Here is a 17,167-nt window from a genome sequence, read left to right as displayed (position 1 = left end):
CTCTGCTTCCATCGTGACATTCTGTATCTCCACAGAATACCACACAGCGCGAACTAAGCTTTTACCTTTCTATTTCATTATTAATCCTCAAAAGGGTACAATGCCCTCAATGTATCGTGCAGTACAGCTATGTGAACCCACAGGTGTTATTTAGTGTAGGTACAGTATTGAAGTGGGCATAAACGTCAAAGCCACCGCTCCTTCCTACATGTGTGTTTAAACACTGGATAGTAGACATTCTACATCATAAAAATTTTAGATTATGACTGCATGTACCTGTGGAAAACACAGTATTCTAGACTATTTTAGGCGTTTCCTACATTCGGGGCAATCTGTGGACCTCTGCACCAAAAGCAAACCACATACAGAGTGCATAATGTGGTCTTGCATTCTGTAGGTCATCCATTTTATACAGACAAACACTGCAGATGGGTCAACAGTGAGATGTAAGGGACCCTGCAAAGAATCATTCTTATTGCTTCATATCATTCAAACTAATATGATAAGTCTGTGGATTACACATGATAATCAGGATATTGTTTCTGTAAGGACATGTTGCTGAATGGATTTCTTAAAATGTAATATTTTTAGTGCTTTGAGCACCACAGACAGTTCTCTTTGCCTCTGCATTCCAGCTGCAAATAGCAGTCTGTGTTTATTATGCGCCTGCAGACTGACAGCAGTCTCCAGTTGAGAAAAACAAAATATGCATGATGACGTACATGTTACTAGAACCTTTTTTACATCGACTATGATAACTTTGGTTTCATTTTCTTTTTTTTTAAATCATCCTTTGCCTGGGTATTTTGTACGTATCTGTTACGTTCTGCTGCTGTTATTACGGCATCATATGACTACAAATGACTTGAAATTGAGCTCTGCCTTTTTGAATGTTTGAACCTGAATGTTCAATAAAGGAAAAAAAACTTTCTTTTTGTCTACTGGCGCAACAGACCATGGGATATGAGAGGAGTAGAAGGGTCCATGAAAATGATGTGCAAGTGATATGTAAATCTACAGTCCAGACCACAAGTATTTGGACATTTACATGCTTTTTGTTCTGCGGGCTCTGCGCGTCAATACATTCAATTTGATATAAAATAATAGATACTACATTTAAAAGCGCGAAGTCTCAGTTTTAATTTGAGCAGGTTTACGTCAATATAGAAAGACCTGTGTGGGATATATAGCTTTTTCAACATAGTAATTGGATAGATGCTCCTGAAGTCAAAGTCGTCATATTTAATATTTTGTGGAAAATCCTTTGCAGTCATTGGCTGCCTGAAGTCGTCAGCAGACGTTTTGTGTCTCCCCCGGTGATTCTCTCCCAGGCCATCACTGCAGCCACCTTCAGTTCTTGCTTGTTGTGGGGTCTCTCTGCCTTGAGTCTTGTCTTCACCAATGCAGGTCACACAGATTAAGTTTCAGGGGACTGACTCGTCCAGTTAAGGATATTCCAACTGGACTTCGACCTGAAATGCTCTTTGGCTGAATCTAGACTGAATCGGAGCACACAGAATAATTCCTGTATACCCCTGTATTCATGCTGCTGCTTCTGTCAGCAGTGAAATCATCAATAAATGCCAGTATGCCAGTTCCATAGGCAGCCATACATGCTGAAGCCATAACTGAACGCCCACCATGTTTGACGGATGAGGTGGTGGCTTTGGGTCATGAGCTGTTGCTTTTTCCTCCACAATTTCCTCTTTCCATCATTTTGACAGAGGTTGATTTTTGTTTCATCAGTCCATAGAACTTTGTTCCCGAACTCTACCAGGTTCTTTTTGTGTGTTTTTGTGAACTCCAACCTGTTTTTGAAGTTTACCAGGGGTTTGCATCTTGTGGTGGATCCTCTGAGGTAATGGTCATGAAGCTGTTGACAAGTCTGCTGACATCCCAGAGAGCATTCTTGATGCTGTGCAGTCATAAAGGCGTTTTACTTCACCATGCAAATGATTTTCCACAAGATTCGTGCCCCTCGGTCTACGATTATTATCTTCCTCACTTGCCTGGTCACCTCTTTACTCCTCATACTGAGAGGCAACACCACCTCAATGTAAAAGGCAACTCAATCAGTTCTGAGCTATGCGCGAGCCACTGTGAAATGACACACAGCTTCCCAAGAAACATTTAGTTTAGCCAATTACTTTTGAACCCTTGCAATTTCGGCACTACGTGTAAAAACGGCTATGTCTCCCACCCAGTACTTTCAATATTGATGTGAACCTACTCAAATTACAGCTGAGACATGGCACATTAAAGGTGCAATGAGTATGTGTTCGTATTGCTACGTGGCCAACATTAGCATTAACAGCTGCTTACTTATCAAGAGCTTCAGCCATTGTTGCGTTTACAAGACATGAGGTTAGAATACGCCCTCTGAGCAGAGCTACTTCTTCATCCTCTCTTGTTGGACTGAGGGCAGACTTGACGCTACAGTGACTTGCTATAGTAAAGTGGTATTACGAGACGAGGCAGGCCAGGGCTAGCTGGTTTGCAAGCTAACTTAAATTGAAGAAAAGCAAAACAAGAGGTAACATTGGCGTTGCTCTCCACTGCTGGAGACAGCTCTCGGCGAGTAAAGGAATGACGTTTGATGCTGAACTTGCAACGTTTCTTCTAGAGTGGTCAGTAAACGGCTGTTAATGCTAATGTTGGCTATGCAGCAATAGCAACAACTTCCATATAGAGCCCTTAATGTAGTACCAATGTTTTAATTGATATTGAATATGCTGAAGCACAGACCCTGAATTAGAGGAAGAAAAAAAATGTGTAACTGGTATTTTAGTTGGTTTCTGGGGCAGTGTTCAGATACACACACCAAGGAATAAACTTCAGGTGGCAGCAGGCATCCTAGCATGACCTCCATGTTCACAAACGTCAATTGCTGTTTACACCTGCGTTTATAAATGCCAGCTGGCAATTCAAAACTATATTAAAAGTGACTTAAAACATCGAAAAGGCAGGGAAAAGGAGAAGAATTATGAACTACTGAAATATTTCCAAACCTGGGCATATAAAATTAAAACTATCTGCATGGCTAGATACCACTAATGGTTAGTAATAAAATACTTTTGTTTTTTCTTTTTTGTAATATGGGAAAACATACTCTTAAAAGAACATCATTTAAATGTTTTTTTTTTAGCATGGGTGGTATATACCTGTATCTTGCGCAGCTGGGTGAGCTGTTTGCGCAGGTCGGTGGCATTTTGCTGCAGGCCGTGCAGGTGGAGCTGCATCTGCAAGCGGCCGACGCTGTTCACCTGGGTCGTGTTAGAAGGTGGTGGCGGCATCAGAGCTAGAGGTGCCGATGGTGTATGAGCTGCCAATCATAGAGTGGGACAGTGGGGGGTCACCGGGAGGTCGTTGGGAAATAAGCTGGTTAGTTTGCTGGGCTGTGCTCCAGTGAGATTTGTAGTCAGCCAGCATGACACACAGTACAAACATCAACACACACACAGCATACAGACCCAAAGAAATGTACATATACAGAAAACCTGGGTGCACACACTTCAACAAATGCAGTGTGTGAATGCAACAAAAGCGCCATATTCACAAGACTCTAATAACCCATTGGGAGAAACATGAGCTCATGCTATTAGTAACCTGTATAGAAGTGCAATTAGTCTAATAAGTAAAGACACACTGGGGGATAACCATGCTCTTATCTTAACACGAGGCTTTGTGAGTATGGCAATTGACTCCCCAGCTATTCTTACACACATATGCCTCTTCAACATACACTCTCTCATACACACTCATAAAGAAGTGCCTGGTCTGTGACAAGACAACCCTCTGAAATTCCCAAAGGCATAACCAAGCAGAAATTCAAACAGTGGAGACAGAGACAGGACGATGGAGGCGCCGCTCTCCATGAAACCAACCAGGAGGAAAACGTGACGATAGACACCGCCAGCTGCCCAGAAACACCACACATCCATACAGAGGGCAGAGAGCCATGAGAGATGTCTGATAGGAGAAATAAAACGGGTGATAGAGTAGGAGATGGCAACTACCTTTCTGCTTTAGCCGTCCAGCTGGAATATAGAAAGAGTGAGCCAGTTACCGAGAAATTAATGGGAGAGTGAAAGAGAGGCTAAAAGGGAGAGGAAAGTCTTAAAAAGTTTGTATGTACAGACTGATGATCCTGGAGAGCATTTTTATTGACTACAGCAGAGAAAATTACTCCGGTGATGGCTTAGTCTTTTGGCAGTGGGTCAATTTGTCAGGAAGCTTCAAAGACAACTGTGTCACTGGCCTTGTGAAGGTCTGTGCACAGACAAGATTTGTTTGTGCCAAAAGTGCACTGAAAAAGAATGATGAACAGGGTCGAAAAAAAAGAGGAAAAACAGGGATGTGAGGAATAAAAGGAAAGCAAGAAGATAAAGAGCTTCATTCAGTATATAGTATATAGACGACAGATGTTGAAAAATTATTCCTGTCAGTTTTACAAAAATTCTATCCTGAAAAATATTTGTTTTGTTTCGTTAAATAACAGTCTAGCACACTTAAACATAAAATCCAATCTCTGTGCATCTATCACAGAGATAGTCAAAAGTGAAAAAATAAACCTTTCAGCTACTTCAAAGCTGTCTTTCTTATTACCTCGCCAAGGACGTTGTGTTTACAGTCTTGTATGTTGTTTGTTTAATACCTTTCAACAGCTCCGAAGCTGTTAGAAGTTATATTTTTTTTATTTTTCACAGAGCTTTGCCAGCATTTTCCCCCGCTTTTTGCATTTTTGCTTAGTAAATCTAAAAACGTCGGCATACTGGACAAATGAAGATGAAATCAATTGCTGATTTTCTCAACTGACTTAGAAGTACAATACTCAAGTGTCTTTCCCAGGCACTGCAGTGCTCCCCTAAAGGTTTGCAATGGCCTTTATCTTTAACAACTCTGTACAGTCGATTTGACCAGTCATCATTTTTGTTATCTGTGTTCTCAAATGGTGAACGAGTCATTTGGAATGAAACTCTGCAACTTCAATAGAGAAAGACATAGTGAAAGAGAAACAGAAAAAGAGAATGAGAGATGAATTAAGTAGAAATCTCAGTGAGTGTTTAAGGGTGCTCTCACATCGAACCCGTTTAGTTTGGTTAAAACAAACTCTGGTGTGTCTGGTGGGTCTACTATGTGTACTTTTGCAGTTCATTAAGTCAATTCAAAAGTACATGACATATAGATCCCACTAGACCTGCAATGATTAGTCAATTAATCAATTAGTAATTAATGAGTGACTATTATTTTCTGGTCTGTAAGTCTGACCAACAGACCAAATACTTGAACACCTTGTGGTTTGGGGAATTTATTACGTCTATTTAGATCCTTTGCTTACAGTCCTAGATCCCCCCCCCCCCCCCATTGCAGTACCAGTCACCAGAATTTGATTTCCCCACATTTAGCGCTGCAGGATGCAGGATGACAATTGTCAAAATTGTCCAATCACTGAGTTACCTGTCCGTCTCTATAACTTCATGATCACTGCTCTTGGTTCGTTAATTAAACGTCAGCGTGAACACGAACTGGACCAGAACTAGAAGGAAACAACTTGTAGTTTTTCTCTTGGTCCGGCACAAATGAACAGAACTACAGGCGTGAAAGCAACCTTAACCAACTCAGCAACTCTTAACTAAACAAACAAGGTATTAAAGACAACAGCTTCCTGGCCTGATGACTTATTGTCCTCACTCCAATTGTGACAGCGCTGTCATATTTAGATAACTGCTTCTTTGTAAGTTCATTATCCTCAGTAAATTCCAGTTCTTTGTTAGCAGGAAAAAAGAAATAGTAAAAGGATTTCTAGACAATGCAGGGATTAGTACGGCAGGGCAGAGTCAGTAACAAGTAGACTAGCGACTAACGGCACAGTACACAGGTCACGAGTACGCTGCTGTACTCACTTCCAGTCGCGGAGCCATCGCTGTTGGTTTCAGTCTTCTCGCTGGAAGAGAAAGGTAATGGCCGTGAGAACTCCGTCCCTTGGTCCGGAGGGCAGCCCGCCATCATGCAGAGACGCAGCAGGCCGCATCTGAGGATCAACGGCCACAGGGCAAGGCAATTACAGTGCTAACGCTAGCAGCACTACCACTGGACACTACTAGACTCATCACATTAACAAGTTACCTTCTTGTTAATGCGACCCCATTGTGTTCATGAGGGTGAAGTGCCATGATAACAATGTTAAATGTAAATGAGGAACTCAAAATCTACTGAAAAGCTATCTTAGACATCTCTAATTATCAATGCATAAATCAATAGTACTGTGCCCTGCAGCTAATGTTTAGTACTCTGTACTTGTGTTCTGCTCACTCAAAGTAATGTACCACTTCACTGCTGTGGAACTGATAATGGCTCTGATAATGGCCTGCTGCTGTTCCTGTCAATAACGCTGCCTATGTGTCTGAGCTGAAGCTGCGTGTGAGTTTTTGAGGGCAAATGGGGTATAATGGAGAGTCTTACGTGCTGTCACTGTCTGGTGCTCTGGTCAGCACACTCTGGACCAGGCCAGTCAGGCTGGCTATCTGCTTCTCCATGGCCTCCATACGCTCCAGGCGATGATCCCTAGGAAAGTAAAAGCTACAGCTGTATAATAAAACACTTAATGCATTAATGAAGAGATAATTGAAAAACTTGGATTAGATGCCACTGGGTACATAATAGCTTTTGAATTTTTCAGTGCATTAGTTTAAGCAGTAATGCCTTTTAAACCTGAAAACTTAAAATCAAGTATTTTTCAAAAATATTTGTGACTAAATATGTAGAAGTTGAAGTTGGGTACAATATATTTAGATATCAAGTAATAGTTTATAACTCAGCTTATCTCCCTTATGCGGTTTGATCTGATCTGTGTTTATGTAGGACTCTGTTGCTCAGAGGCTGAGAAGAAAAAAAAGGTACTGACCTGCTACTGTCAGAGTCTTGTCCAGACAACGAAGATCCAAAACCAGGTGTGGCCCTGCCACCCTCCCCAGGCCCAGCTGTCAGACACAGAGGCTCTGAACTGGAGCTGGGTCTAGACTTTGGGCTCTCCACAAACACAGAGGAGGAGGCTGAGTCCTTGCGAAAGGTCTGCCTGACAGGTGAGGCTCTGCTAGGTGAGCCGGAATACGAGTCCCTGTCCCTCAGCTGCATGTCGGGGATTTTCTGTGGGGATGAGGGCGGCATGCGAAAACCCATGCCCAGAGTGGCTGAGGAGTATGTGTCGGAGTAGAGCGAACCTCCAGGCTTGTAGAGGGAGTCCTCCAGGTCCCCCTGAAGAGCGGCGGCTGAGTAGGTGCTGAGGGATCGCACAGAGCCACGGCGGTACAGGCCACTGGAAACAGGGAAGCTAAAGGGGTCTCCGATGGTAGCTAAAGACTGGGTTGAAGCAATGCTGAGGCGGCCCTCATGCATCAAGCTGTAGGGATCCGCATACAGCCCCTCATTCTTCATTAGTGCCATGTTCTTCGCAGAAACTTCTTCATCGGGCTTGACGTCACGGCGTTCCAGGATGGCGCTGGGTGAAGGAGACAAGCCTGCATTGGCACCGTGACTGGCTGATGGATGGTGGGGGTGTCGGGGCTGTTCATGCTGGGGATGGGACCCGGCGAAGGAGGGAGGGCGGCCCCCGCTGTAGGAGAGGCGTGAGCGGGATGGAGAGCCAGAAGGTGGTGAGGCCGTAGAGGAGGGGAGGGTGTTGAGGCGCCGAGTTGGGGAGGACTCGCGAGAGGAGTACACCATCTCCCTCTGAAATGAACAAGCGGGGCTGAAAGTTACCATGGAGATTTGCAAATGACAGTGCCCGTGCCGTGTTTGCCATGTGTCAGTTTGACATGAACATTCTTTGTTCTTGGTGTTGCCCAATAAATGTGTCACTTAAAATCATGCCTGTAAAATTTCCTGGTATCAAGCTCAGTTTGAGGGTGTATTAAAAAGTACATGTGCTTCTACACTTTAAGGGTGTTGGTCAGCTGTCTCCTCATCTTTGCTTTTATGCGCCGGCACCAACATGCGCGTGAGCATGCACAAACACATACACACGGAACATACAGCACAGTACATGCATACACATTATACACAGGCATAATCTAATCATCGTTTTCATTTCAGTCATTTTTCACGGCCTGTTTGCATTGTTAATAGCAGTTGTGTTAATGCAGACGGTAAGCAGGGTTTTGTATAAAATGATTTAAAGAAAAGGTTTCCCTCAGGCTTCCTTGATCTTCACTGAAGCAGAACTAGCTTTGGATGTTAAAATATGCTCATTTCACAGAGGAACATTGTTCTCTGGTGTCTGCACTGCAACAGATGGCCTACTTGAAGATAGGAAAATACATTTCTAGAAGGAATACCTGTTAAATTACTAGCCCATATACACTGCAACAACCTGTCAAAGATATCACTGAAATGTAAAAAAAAAACACTATTACCTTGTCAAAGATGTGCACTGCATCTCTTTTTGTAGAGGCACAGTATTATAGCATTTTGCACTGATGATTCAGTTGTCAAATATCAGACTTGCAGGAGATCACACAGCATTTTTTCTCTAAAATAACCCGGTTTTCCCTCGTCACCTCCCCACTCCCCGAGCTCCCTTCTCCTCACCCTCAGGTCCCCGTTAGCCAGGTGTGCAGCCGCAGGGTAGGAAGCGTAGATGGGCTCTTTGCGGAAAATCTTGATGATGCTGCGATCCTGGATGTCCCGGACGTCCTCGAGCTCGTAGAAGACGTTACGTGCCTCATCCTTGATCAAGATGGCCGTGTTGGGTGACTTCAGCATACCCGCCGTCAACTTCTGAGGGAACATGTGGACGATGAGAGCATGCAGCGTGTCCAGGCTGCTCAGCTCATGGGTAATGTGCACCCGGCGTGTCTCATCCCCGTACTGCAGGAACAGCACGCCTAAATAGGAGTGATAGAGGAGAGACGGTTGAGTCAGAAGGTAATGGCTTTAGTGGATAGAGAGAACAGCTAGAAAAGCAATTCTGTCAAATCTTTGCAGGCTACAGTGTTGTTAATTATGATCCAAATGTTCTGCCTCTCGGTATATGAGTTCTAGATAATGACTTTTACACTTTTTTTCAGTGTAAATATCAGTTCTCTCTTTCTTAATGTGAGAATAGGACTGTTGGAGCTGGATGAGAATTCACAACTAAGGTGCAAAGATTCATGTTTAAGGCAGGTTGAATTTTTAGTACTACTTTTTATAATTAAACTTACTTCCTATAAATAATTAAATAGAATAATACATATTAAAACTTTGCTGTCACCCTTGATTTTGTAGGAAAAGACGAGTCTTACGCCTGACTAACCTGAATATTCATCTTCATACACCGTGGGACAAACAAAAAGAACAAAGCAAAGAAAGACCAGTGATTAAAAGTCAAGCAAAATAAGTGAGATACTGCAGACGAGTTAGGGAGAGAAGAAGACAAAGACAGTAGTTAGTATAGAGACATGGAGTGGAAAGATTGGCAGCTCTGCTGTTCTACTTCTGGCTGAACTCTTCATTCCAAATCTCCCTCATCAGTCACTGCCACTTTAGTTCTACAGCCACTTTTTTTTATCTCCTGTGTGCCTGACATAACACCACACCTTGCACTTTATGTTTGTGTTTGGAACCGCCTCACACTAATCCTCGCTACACTCCCAAGAGCCTTTTTTTTTTCCTGTAGTTTCTTCATGACTTGCACATAAACATATCCTCAGTCCTTCATGATTAACACAGGCGTACAGTATTACAGCCAAATAAAGAGTCACTATAAAGGCTACCTGAACAAAATGGTATGCTTTAATAATTCCATACTAAATATTCTAAACTTTTTTACTTTGGAGCTCAAACACCTGCAGGTTTGCTCATGCATTCTGGCTGAATAAATTGGAAATATATTGTCTACAGTGGAAAGAGGAATTTGTTATATTCTAAGTTCTCTAACTGTACTCTAAGTGTACAAAATGCAACAGAGCAATTAGACCAAACTAAAACTGTTTCTGTAAATGAAGTTCCTCCCATTCTCTGTAAGCACAGCAGTTCGCATTACCAGCTATATGAGTTAAACAGACAACCACATATCTGCCTCAAGTCCAGCCGGCATGTTGTGACAAACTGCCAGAAGTGCTTCAAATCTTAACCTGGAGATCGTAGCTTATTCTGGCTGGCAGAGCGGGACAGCGGCAGGCTCTGGCGAAAACGATTCATCCGGTTGAACCCGAGGGGGATGTCAGCTTCTGACATGGTCTCCAAGGATTCAGCGGAGGCAAAGGAGAGCTTGGCGGCCTGGTCGGCAAGCCCAGACTGGGTAGACTGGGAATGCCGTGGACTGCGGCTCTGCGGGAGGAGAAAACACATGGAGGACACACAATCATCTACTGAGAGGTGAAATCGAGGCAGAAAGAATGGATTGGATGGGGCCCGTGGAGTAACACCAACCGGAAAAGAGACAGTGAACGCACAATGAGACTCCACACAATGAACCACATAACAAGATTAACGAGACCTTGAAAGTGGTTTAGCTACCAGTCATTCACTAAGAATTACCAGCTTCACAGTATCTGACATCAGTTGAATGCTGCAGCAGAAAAACACAATATAGTTGTACTCAAATGGCACAGCACTCCAGGGCATCAGCCTTCGTGAATCACCTAGGGTGGGTGATGAGCAAAATTAAGCCGGAAACTGTGCTCCAGTTTAGCATAGGTTATATCATGTTTGCTCCATTCTGAACACACCCACCCACACACCCTCATTCAAACACTTGTCCCTGTGCAGCTACAAACTTTAAATGAGTGCTTGTGGGATGGGAGGAGAAGCTCATGCAAATCCCGGGCTGTCACTGTGGGTTTATCCTGCTGGCCTATGCCCAGGCGTCTCTCACTGAAAGACTGTTAGCGCAGCTGGGGCTGAGCTCACTGAACTGGCTCCCTGATCCCCCACTGCTGTAGCGTCTCCTCCAGCTCGGAGGCTGCTGTAATGAGCTCCCAGAATGCTGTCTGCTGATTGTTTGGATGGCAGAGGAAGACACATCCTTACCCAGAGTACAGTAGCTGTGTCTGTCCCCTCCTCTTTGCACCAGTACAGTTTTTCCTCTTTCCAAGGATTTCCTCCACTCCCTTTCTCTGCTTGAGTCAAACTGCAGCGTGGAGTACTGTGGCTTTCATTAATGGGGTATTTAATTAATGTGAGACTCTGACAGAAGCTACACAGAGGGCCGTCTCTTTGCTCATTGACTCACAGCAGTGAACTGTTTGAATTCATTCATAAACACACCACACGAAACAGAACACATTTGTACATCCATTTATGATTTTGTTAATCGGGCAATAAGATAGGAGGCCATGCTGCTTACAAAATTGGGGCTGCAACTAGAGATTCCTTTCATCGTAGATATTTTTCAATTAATCAATTAATCGATTAATCCTTAAAATGTCCAAAATAAATAAATAAATAAATAAGTAAAAGAATTTCCATCACAATTTCTGAGAAACCTAGTAGGCATCTTCAAATTGTTACCTCTGACCAACTGTTCAAAACCCAACAGGTATTCAGTTCACCATGATGTACATCAGAGAAACGCAGCAAATCATCAAACTAAAACCAGCAAATGTTTTACGTTTTTAGCTATGCCAGCAGCATGGCTCCATAGGTGGCATTGTCACGCTGTCTGTCCATCACTTTGGTCAGGACTGAAATATCTCAACAACTTTGGAGGGATAGCCGTGAAATTTTGTGGAGACATTCATCGTTCAATTGTCCGATACTTTGACTTATGACCAAACGTACTGGACAAAACTAAATACATTGCCATCAGCATCTGCTCTATTTTGAGTTTAGTGCTAACTTGGTGCTAAAAAACAAGCAACAAGAGGGTAAACATGGTCAGTATTAAACCTGCTTAACATAAGCATGTTAGCATTTAGCTTGAAGCCCCGCGTTGCTGAAATACTGCCTCACAGAGCTGCTTGCATAGCTGTAGACTATTCATCTTGCTGCTTGATAAATGTTCCAATTAATCTTGTAACTCATTTATCAATGAGATAAGTGATTGTTGCTGATTAAATGTTGGTCAATCAATTAATCAATTAATTGTTGCAGCACTAAAGTAAACAGTAACTTAATTACAGTACATGGGACCTAGCAACATGTGACTACTAATATCATTGGTAATTTGCTCTTTAAATCAGCTGCTTCGCTATCACACTTGTTTATGAGGCAAGTTACAAACGCCCCTTCTGTCACTATCATACATAATTCAGTCACACACGACCACACACAGAATAATAGTGCTGGTGTTCAGTGATAGTGGTGGCAGACAGCGTCTGAGCCTGCAGAGGGACTTCGATTCTGACAGATAACACCCACCATGTTTTCTAATAGCGTAATTTATCTAAACGGTGACCACACTGAAGAACAGCACAGTCAACAGCGCCACAGAGAAGCGGCACGTACTGCGTTGCATCATGGTCTGGCCAGCTACAGTGAGATATTAGACTTACGGGGCAAAATTCAATGTGAACATACTGTACTATAAATATATGGCAGGGTTGGCGCTAGATAGCATTTTATCTGATCTGCATCCAATTGTGAATCTTCTTAATGAATTAGAATCTCTTTGAATCTCTTAGATATTGTTTGGGTTTCACCAATTTTAGGTAGAAAAAGTTATGAATGCAGTAACTTCATATTTAAAGGAATAGTTGGACACTTTGGGAAATGTTCTTGTTTGCTTTCTTATCAGAAGTTAGACGAGAAGATTGACATCACTCTCAAGAAATAGTCTGATACGTAACCCACAGTTAAACAGTGAATTTTTGTTCTTTTCCCACTTAGGCCTTTGTAAAGATCTAACAAACAAGATAGTAAGTGTAAATTAGTGAGCTTCAGAGGTGCTGGTACAGGTGGATTTTGTTACCTTTGGACATAGACGGGCTAGCTGTTTGCGAGCTGCTAAGCTAGCCAGCTATAGCTTTATATTTCATGCGGATATAAGAGTTGTCTCAATCTTCTCATCTAAATCTCAACCAGAGAGCAAATATGAGTATCTCCCAACCTCTCAAACTAATCTTTTAAGAACTAAAACTCAAAATTTTCTAGGCAACTAGTACACAGCACATCACCTACTCAATGTGAATAAAAGGCGAATGATAACAATTTTGATATGACGTTTGTTAGAGTTTAACAAAGTCAGATCTTTAAATCCTGGAACGGGAACTGCGATGGAAAAAGCTGTCACAGGCCAACCCAATTACTCAGTGAGAGTAACACACAAGAAACTTATTTGGCATAGCAATGCAACAACAGCTTTCAGTTTGAATGGGAATAGTTGAAAATTTGAAGACTGATGATTTTTCATGGGAATATCTGTTCATTATTTTCTGCACTGCTGAGAGAAAAACACTGAGCACCTCCATGTTTCAAAATCTCAGTCATTACTACTGGTGCATGTGAAAATTCCATCTCAAGGCTAAATAACCTAGTTGGAGCTTTCTACGAAAAGGAAAAGGGAATTGAGAATATTGTGCTGCATTACTGAGCTCGCTTCTCACAATGTCTGCATTTTAAATTTCTGAAGCAGCTGAAAAAGAAAAAAAAAAAAACTGTAGGAAAAGTGACTGCGTAATGCTCTCAACAATTACTACGATGAAACCCCAATGCATGAAGGTGTTCAGGCTTACCACAGCTGTTGTTATATGCTCTTACTCAGCTTGCCTTGTTACGACAGGCTCCAAACACTGACTTCCACTGTGGTGGTTTATATGATGTGAAAATCAAAAATACCTCTCTGCAGTAATTTTGCATTGTAAATATTATATGTGAATACAGCATCGGGTCAGGAATCTGGTCTTGCTAGACATGCCAGTGTTATATATGCTGGGGTTCACAGCCACCTCCTTATTTTCCTCTACAATCCTCCCTCTACACCTCCCTCCCGCCCGCCCTTCTCCCACCTCAACCATTTCTTTTAGAGTGATCCAGAGTTTTTCAACGGCTCTCAATTACTGTTGAGAGCTCTACACTGTTAGAACGGCACGGCAGAACGGAGGAACAAGTGGAGAACAGGATGATCTTACACGTAACATAAGCGAATGGGGTGGAAAGTGGGACAGGGCAGCCTGACAACAGACCTTAGGTTACAAACTGCATTAAACTCAATGCAACCTTTCCTTGTTTCGTGTGCTTGTGCACACAAGCATGAGCGCATTCACACACATACAGACACACACACACACACACACACACACACACACACACACACACACACACACACACACACACACACACACACACACACACACACCCTGTTCTGTTTTAAGGTCAAGGTAATGGTAGCCCTCTTATGTTTTTTAACAGCCAGACCATATTGTCTGCATCTTCCAGCCTTATGTGGGTACAAATTTGGCTTTTTTCTTCTTACTTTCTGTTCATAGTAGAATTGCAAATAGTAGTGCTGCCTTTCTCTATTTTTGTCAGCATTGTCTGCATCAACTTTATTAAAAACTGTCACTGTCAAAACAACTGGGGGGCAGTTTAAAATGTATGGTAGGAGTCAACAAAATGTACTATATTAATAAAAAGGCCTGTCTGGCTGAAGTTAAGGCAGATTTAAGGTGCAAGATTTCAGCATCATGTGATATTCTTGAACATACAAGCATAAGAGCAAATACGGATGTAAAAGCACACTAGCGAGTCTGTAACGACACGTGCTTCATCAAACAGAAGTGTCATACCCAGCTTGTTGTGTGTAAAATGACAATGATGTCTTTGGCTCCAGAGTCTCTCCAGGGTAAGGGTTTAAATGGTGTTAAATGGTTAAAATTACAACCCTCACACCTTATCTGCATCTCTTCCAGTCTTTTTCCTCTTTTTTTCATTTCTCGCGTCTTGTTTCAAACGCTTGTGTCTATCTTTGCCTCAGGTTGTCTTACTCTCCTCTCTTTTATATCCCGTCCCTCATTTGTCCTCTCCCACCACTCCCAAAGCTCGCTTCTGATTCTTGCTGAGCTGCTTTATGTCAATATATCTGCCTCCTTCCTCGGTCTCTGGGAGCAGAGGCCAAAGCTGTATCCAGGTGGCTTGCCTGTGCTGTTGCTGTCTGCATTTGAGTAATTTGAGTCTGCATTATCTCCCTCGACCCATAACCTGGCTCTTTTTCCACGCAGAAAAAGTTCAGAGAACACAGAGAGAGGAAACAGCTCCCTGAATCAATACATCTCTCACATCCATTTGCCTCTGCTTGCTCTTCCTCCACTATCATTATTTCTCTCAATCTTTTTCAACTCTCGGCCCACTCTCCTGCCTGGACATGAAATCCCTCAACCCCCAACATTCCAAGAGTCCCGTCTCTGTATAATACCAGGAGTCATCAATGTGTGGAACAAATTGGTTTGCCAAATTGCTGCAAATTGTGTGTCGATTGTTTGCTTAGAAGGAGAGGGAGCAAAATGGCATTCTCTTTGAGAGGGGAGATGATGGCTTTGATTGCTGCCACGTTCATCTTTTCTGATAGATAGTAGAGAATAGAAGAACAGTGGCCTCAAAACATAATGAGAAAGTACACGTTCCAGACAATTTCTTTTTAGACTTTTAGATACGTTTAACTGTGCATTGTTCCGTGACCAACACGTATAACTGTTGTCAATAAGGTTTAAAAAGTGTCTGTATTTAACACATTACTATATGATAAGATCAGAGGTGTAAAATGAGTGTAGTGCAGTCCTCATAGTAGTTCCATTTAGAGTTTATATTCAGCAGGCAGGGGAATCCAGGGAAAGAGTCGAGCTTAGATTAGAGGTGGTGAGATGAGAGAGTGGGATGGGGCTTTCGCAGGCTTTAGTGCGAAAATGAAGAAAATTGAGCAGGGTGAGGTGTCAACATAAAAGGTGTCAACAACAGTATGTGTGTCGAAAGCAAATAGCTTTAGATTTGTAGCCACTTGGACCATTTTGGTTGTTTCACTCTACATTTTATTGCCACTGCAGCACCTTGTGGTGCCAATAAACAAACTCTAACTCTTGCTGTGTGGTGATTAAGCTACCTCGCTTGATGCATTTTTTGGCCGATGCAAAGCAACATGAAGTGATCAACATAACTGCAGTTAACTGAACTTAGAAGTGCAAGGAACCAAATCATAAATAGAGCATTATTATTTTTATTTTTTTTTTAGAATTGCAACAATTAGTGATTAAATTTATCAGCTGATCGGGCAGAAAAATAATCTGTAACTATTTCAATAACTGATTAACCGTTTCAGTCAATTTCGAAGCAATTCAAAATCCTCGTTCTCTGTTTTGAGCTTCTAAAAGGAGAATATTTTCAGCTTTTCTCTTTAATGTAAACTGAGTGGCTGTGAGTTTTGGACTGTTTGTCAGACAAAACAAGACTTTTGAACACGTCAGCTTGGCTCTGAGAAATTATGATGAGACTTTTGACAGTGTTTTGGACCAAACGATTAATCGAGAAAATAATCCACAGATTAAACAATAATAAAAATAATCCTTAGTTACAGCTCTACTATTTGAAACTCAGCATTTCACATTTTCAGTCTTGCTGGAAACATTTTTTTGTTTTTTTAGGTTTGATTCCTTTAATAAAAAATGTCACAATTTGATGGTTTGACATTTAAAGCTTCATTCTTCACACTCATACCTAGAAGGTTTTGCAACCCACCTGAGAGTCCTACACAGTTTAAACTCATTTGGTTGTGTAATAGATTTATGTGACAGACAGGGCTCTAAATTCCATTTCATATCACTCTCGTTTGAGGTTGAAGTACTTGTGGGAGTGAGGGATAAATTGCTTAGCCTTTCCCATGGGTCAGGACATGTGGCTATTGATATTGAGTAACATGTCCACTTTGTCCAAATGATACTGTGAGCAGGGATTTAGGGAAGACTGTAGCACAGATAAGGCCTGGGCTCTTCCCTCCCACACCACCTTCCTCTTCCCTCCCTTTAATTTGCTCTGCTTAAATAGCACACCTCCTTTCCTGCCTCTGTGAGCTGTAATGCCTCAACAAAGTGATACACATTACAATGCAAACCAGTTAAATAATAGGCCAAACTCAGCATAACTGATATACACTTTCAATATGTCTTGATGCAGGCCTTCTCCGGTATAGACAACCCATATTTCCCCTCTGCAACCTGTGGATAAAACACATTCAGCAGCCCAGTCATGGCTCAAGCATTTC

At 42.2% G+C, this 17,167-nt stretch overlaps 1 protein-coding gene across 1 annotated transcript in view; it reads right to left on the bottom strand.

The window, feature by feature from the left end:
* si:ch211-278a6.1 (SRC kinase signaling inhibitor 1) overlaps nt 1-17,167 on the bottom strand; it is a 55,300-nt gene that overhangs the window by 16,112 nt on the left and 22,021 nt on the right. The window contains exons 4-10 of the mRNA XM_040122727.1: nt 10,113-10,308; nt 8,587-8,882; nt 6,905-7,728; nt 6,463-6,564; nt 5,904-6,031; nt 4,017-4,037; nt 3,162-3,322 (exon numbers count right to left, since the gene is read on the bottom strand). Coding sequence (XP_039978661.1) covers nt 3,162-3,322; nt 4,017-4,037; nt 5,904-6,031; nt 6,463-6,564; nt 6,905-7,728; nt 8,587-8,882; nt 10,113-10,308 — 1,728 coding nt within the window. The remainder of the gene's footprint in view (nt 1-3,161; nt 3,323-4,016; nt 4,038-5,903; nt 6,032-6,462; nt 6,565-6,904; nt 7,729-8,586; nt 8,883-10,112; nt 10,309-17,167) is intronic.

Source organism: Xiphias gladius, chromosome 3, assembly GCF_016859285.1.
Source record: "Xiphias gladius isolate SHS-SW01 ecotype Sanya breed wild chromosome 3, ASM1685928v1, whole genome shotgun sequence".
Classification (NCBI taxonomy): Eukaryota; Metazoa; Chordata; class Actinopteri; order Istiophoriformes; family Xiphiidae; genus Xiphias; species Xiphias gladius.
The sequence above is the reverse complement of the archived record's forward strand: the minus strand, read 5'-3'. Positions and strand labels throughout refer to the sequence as shown.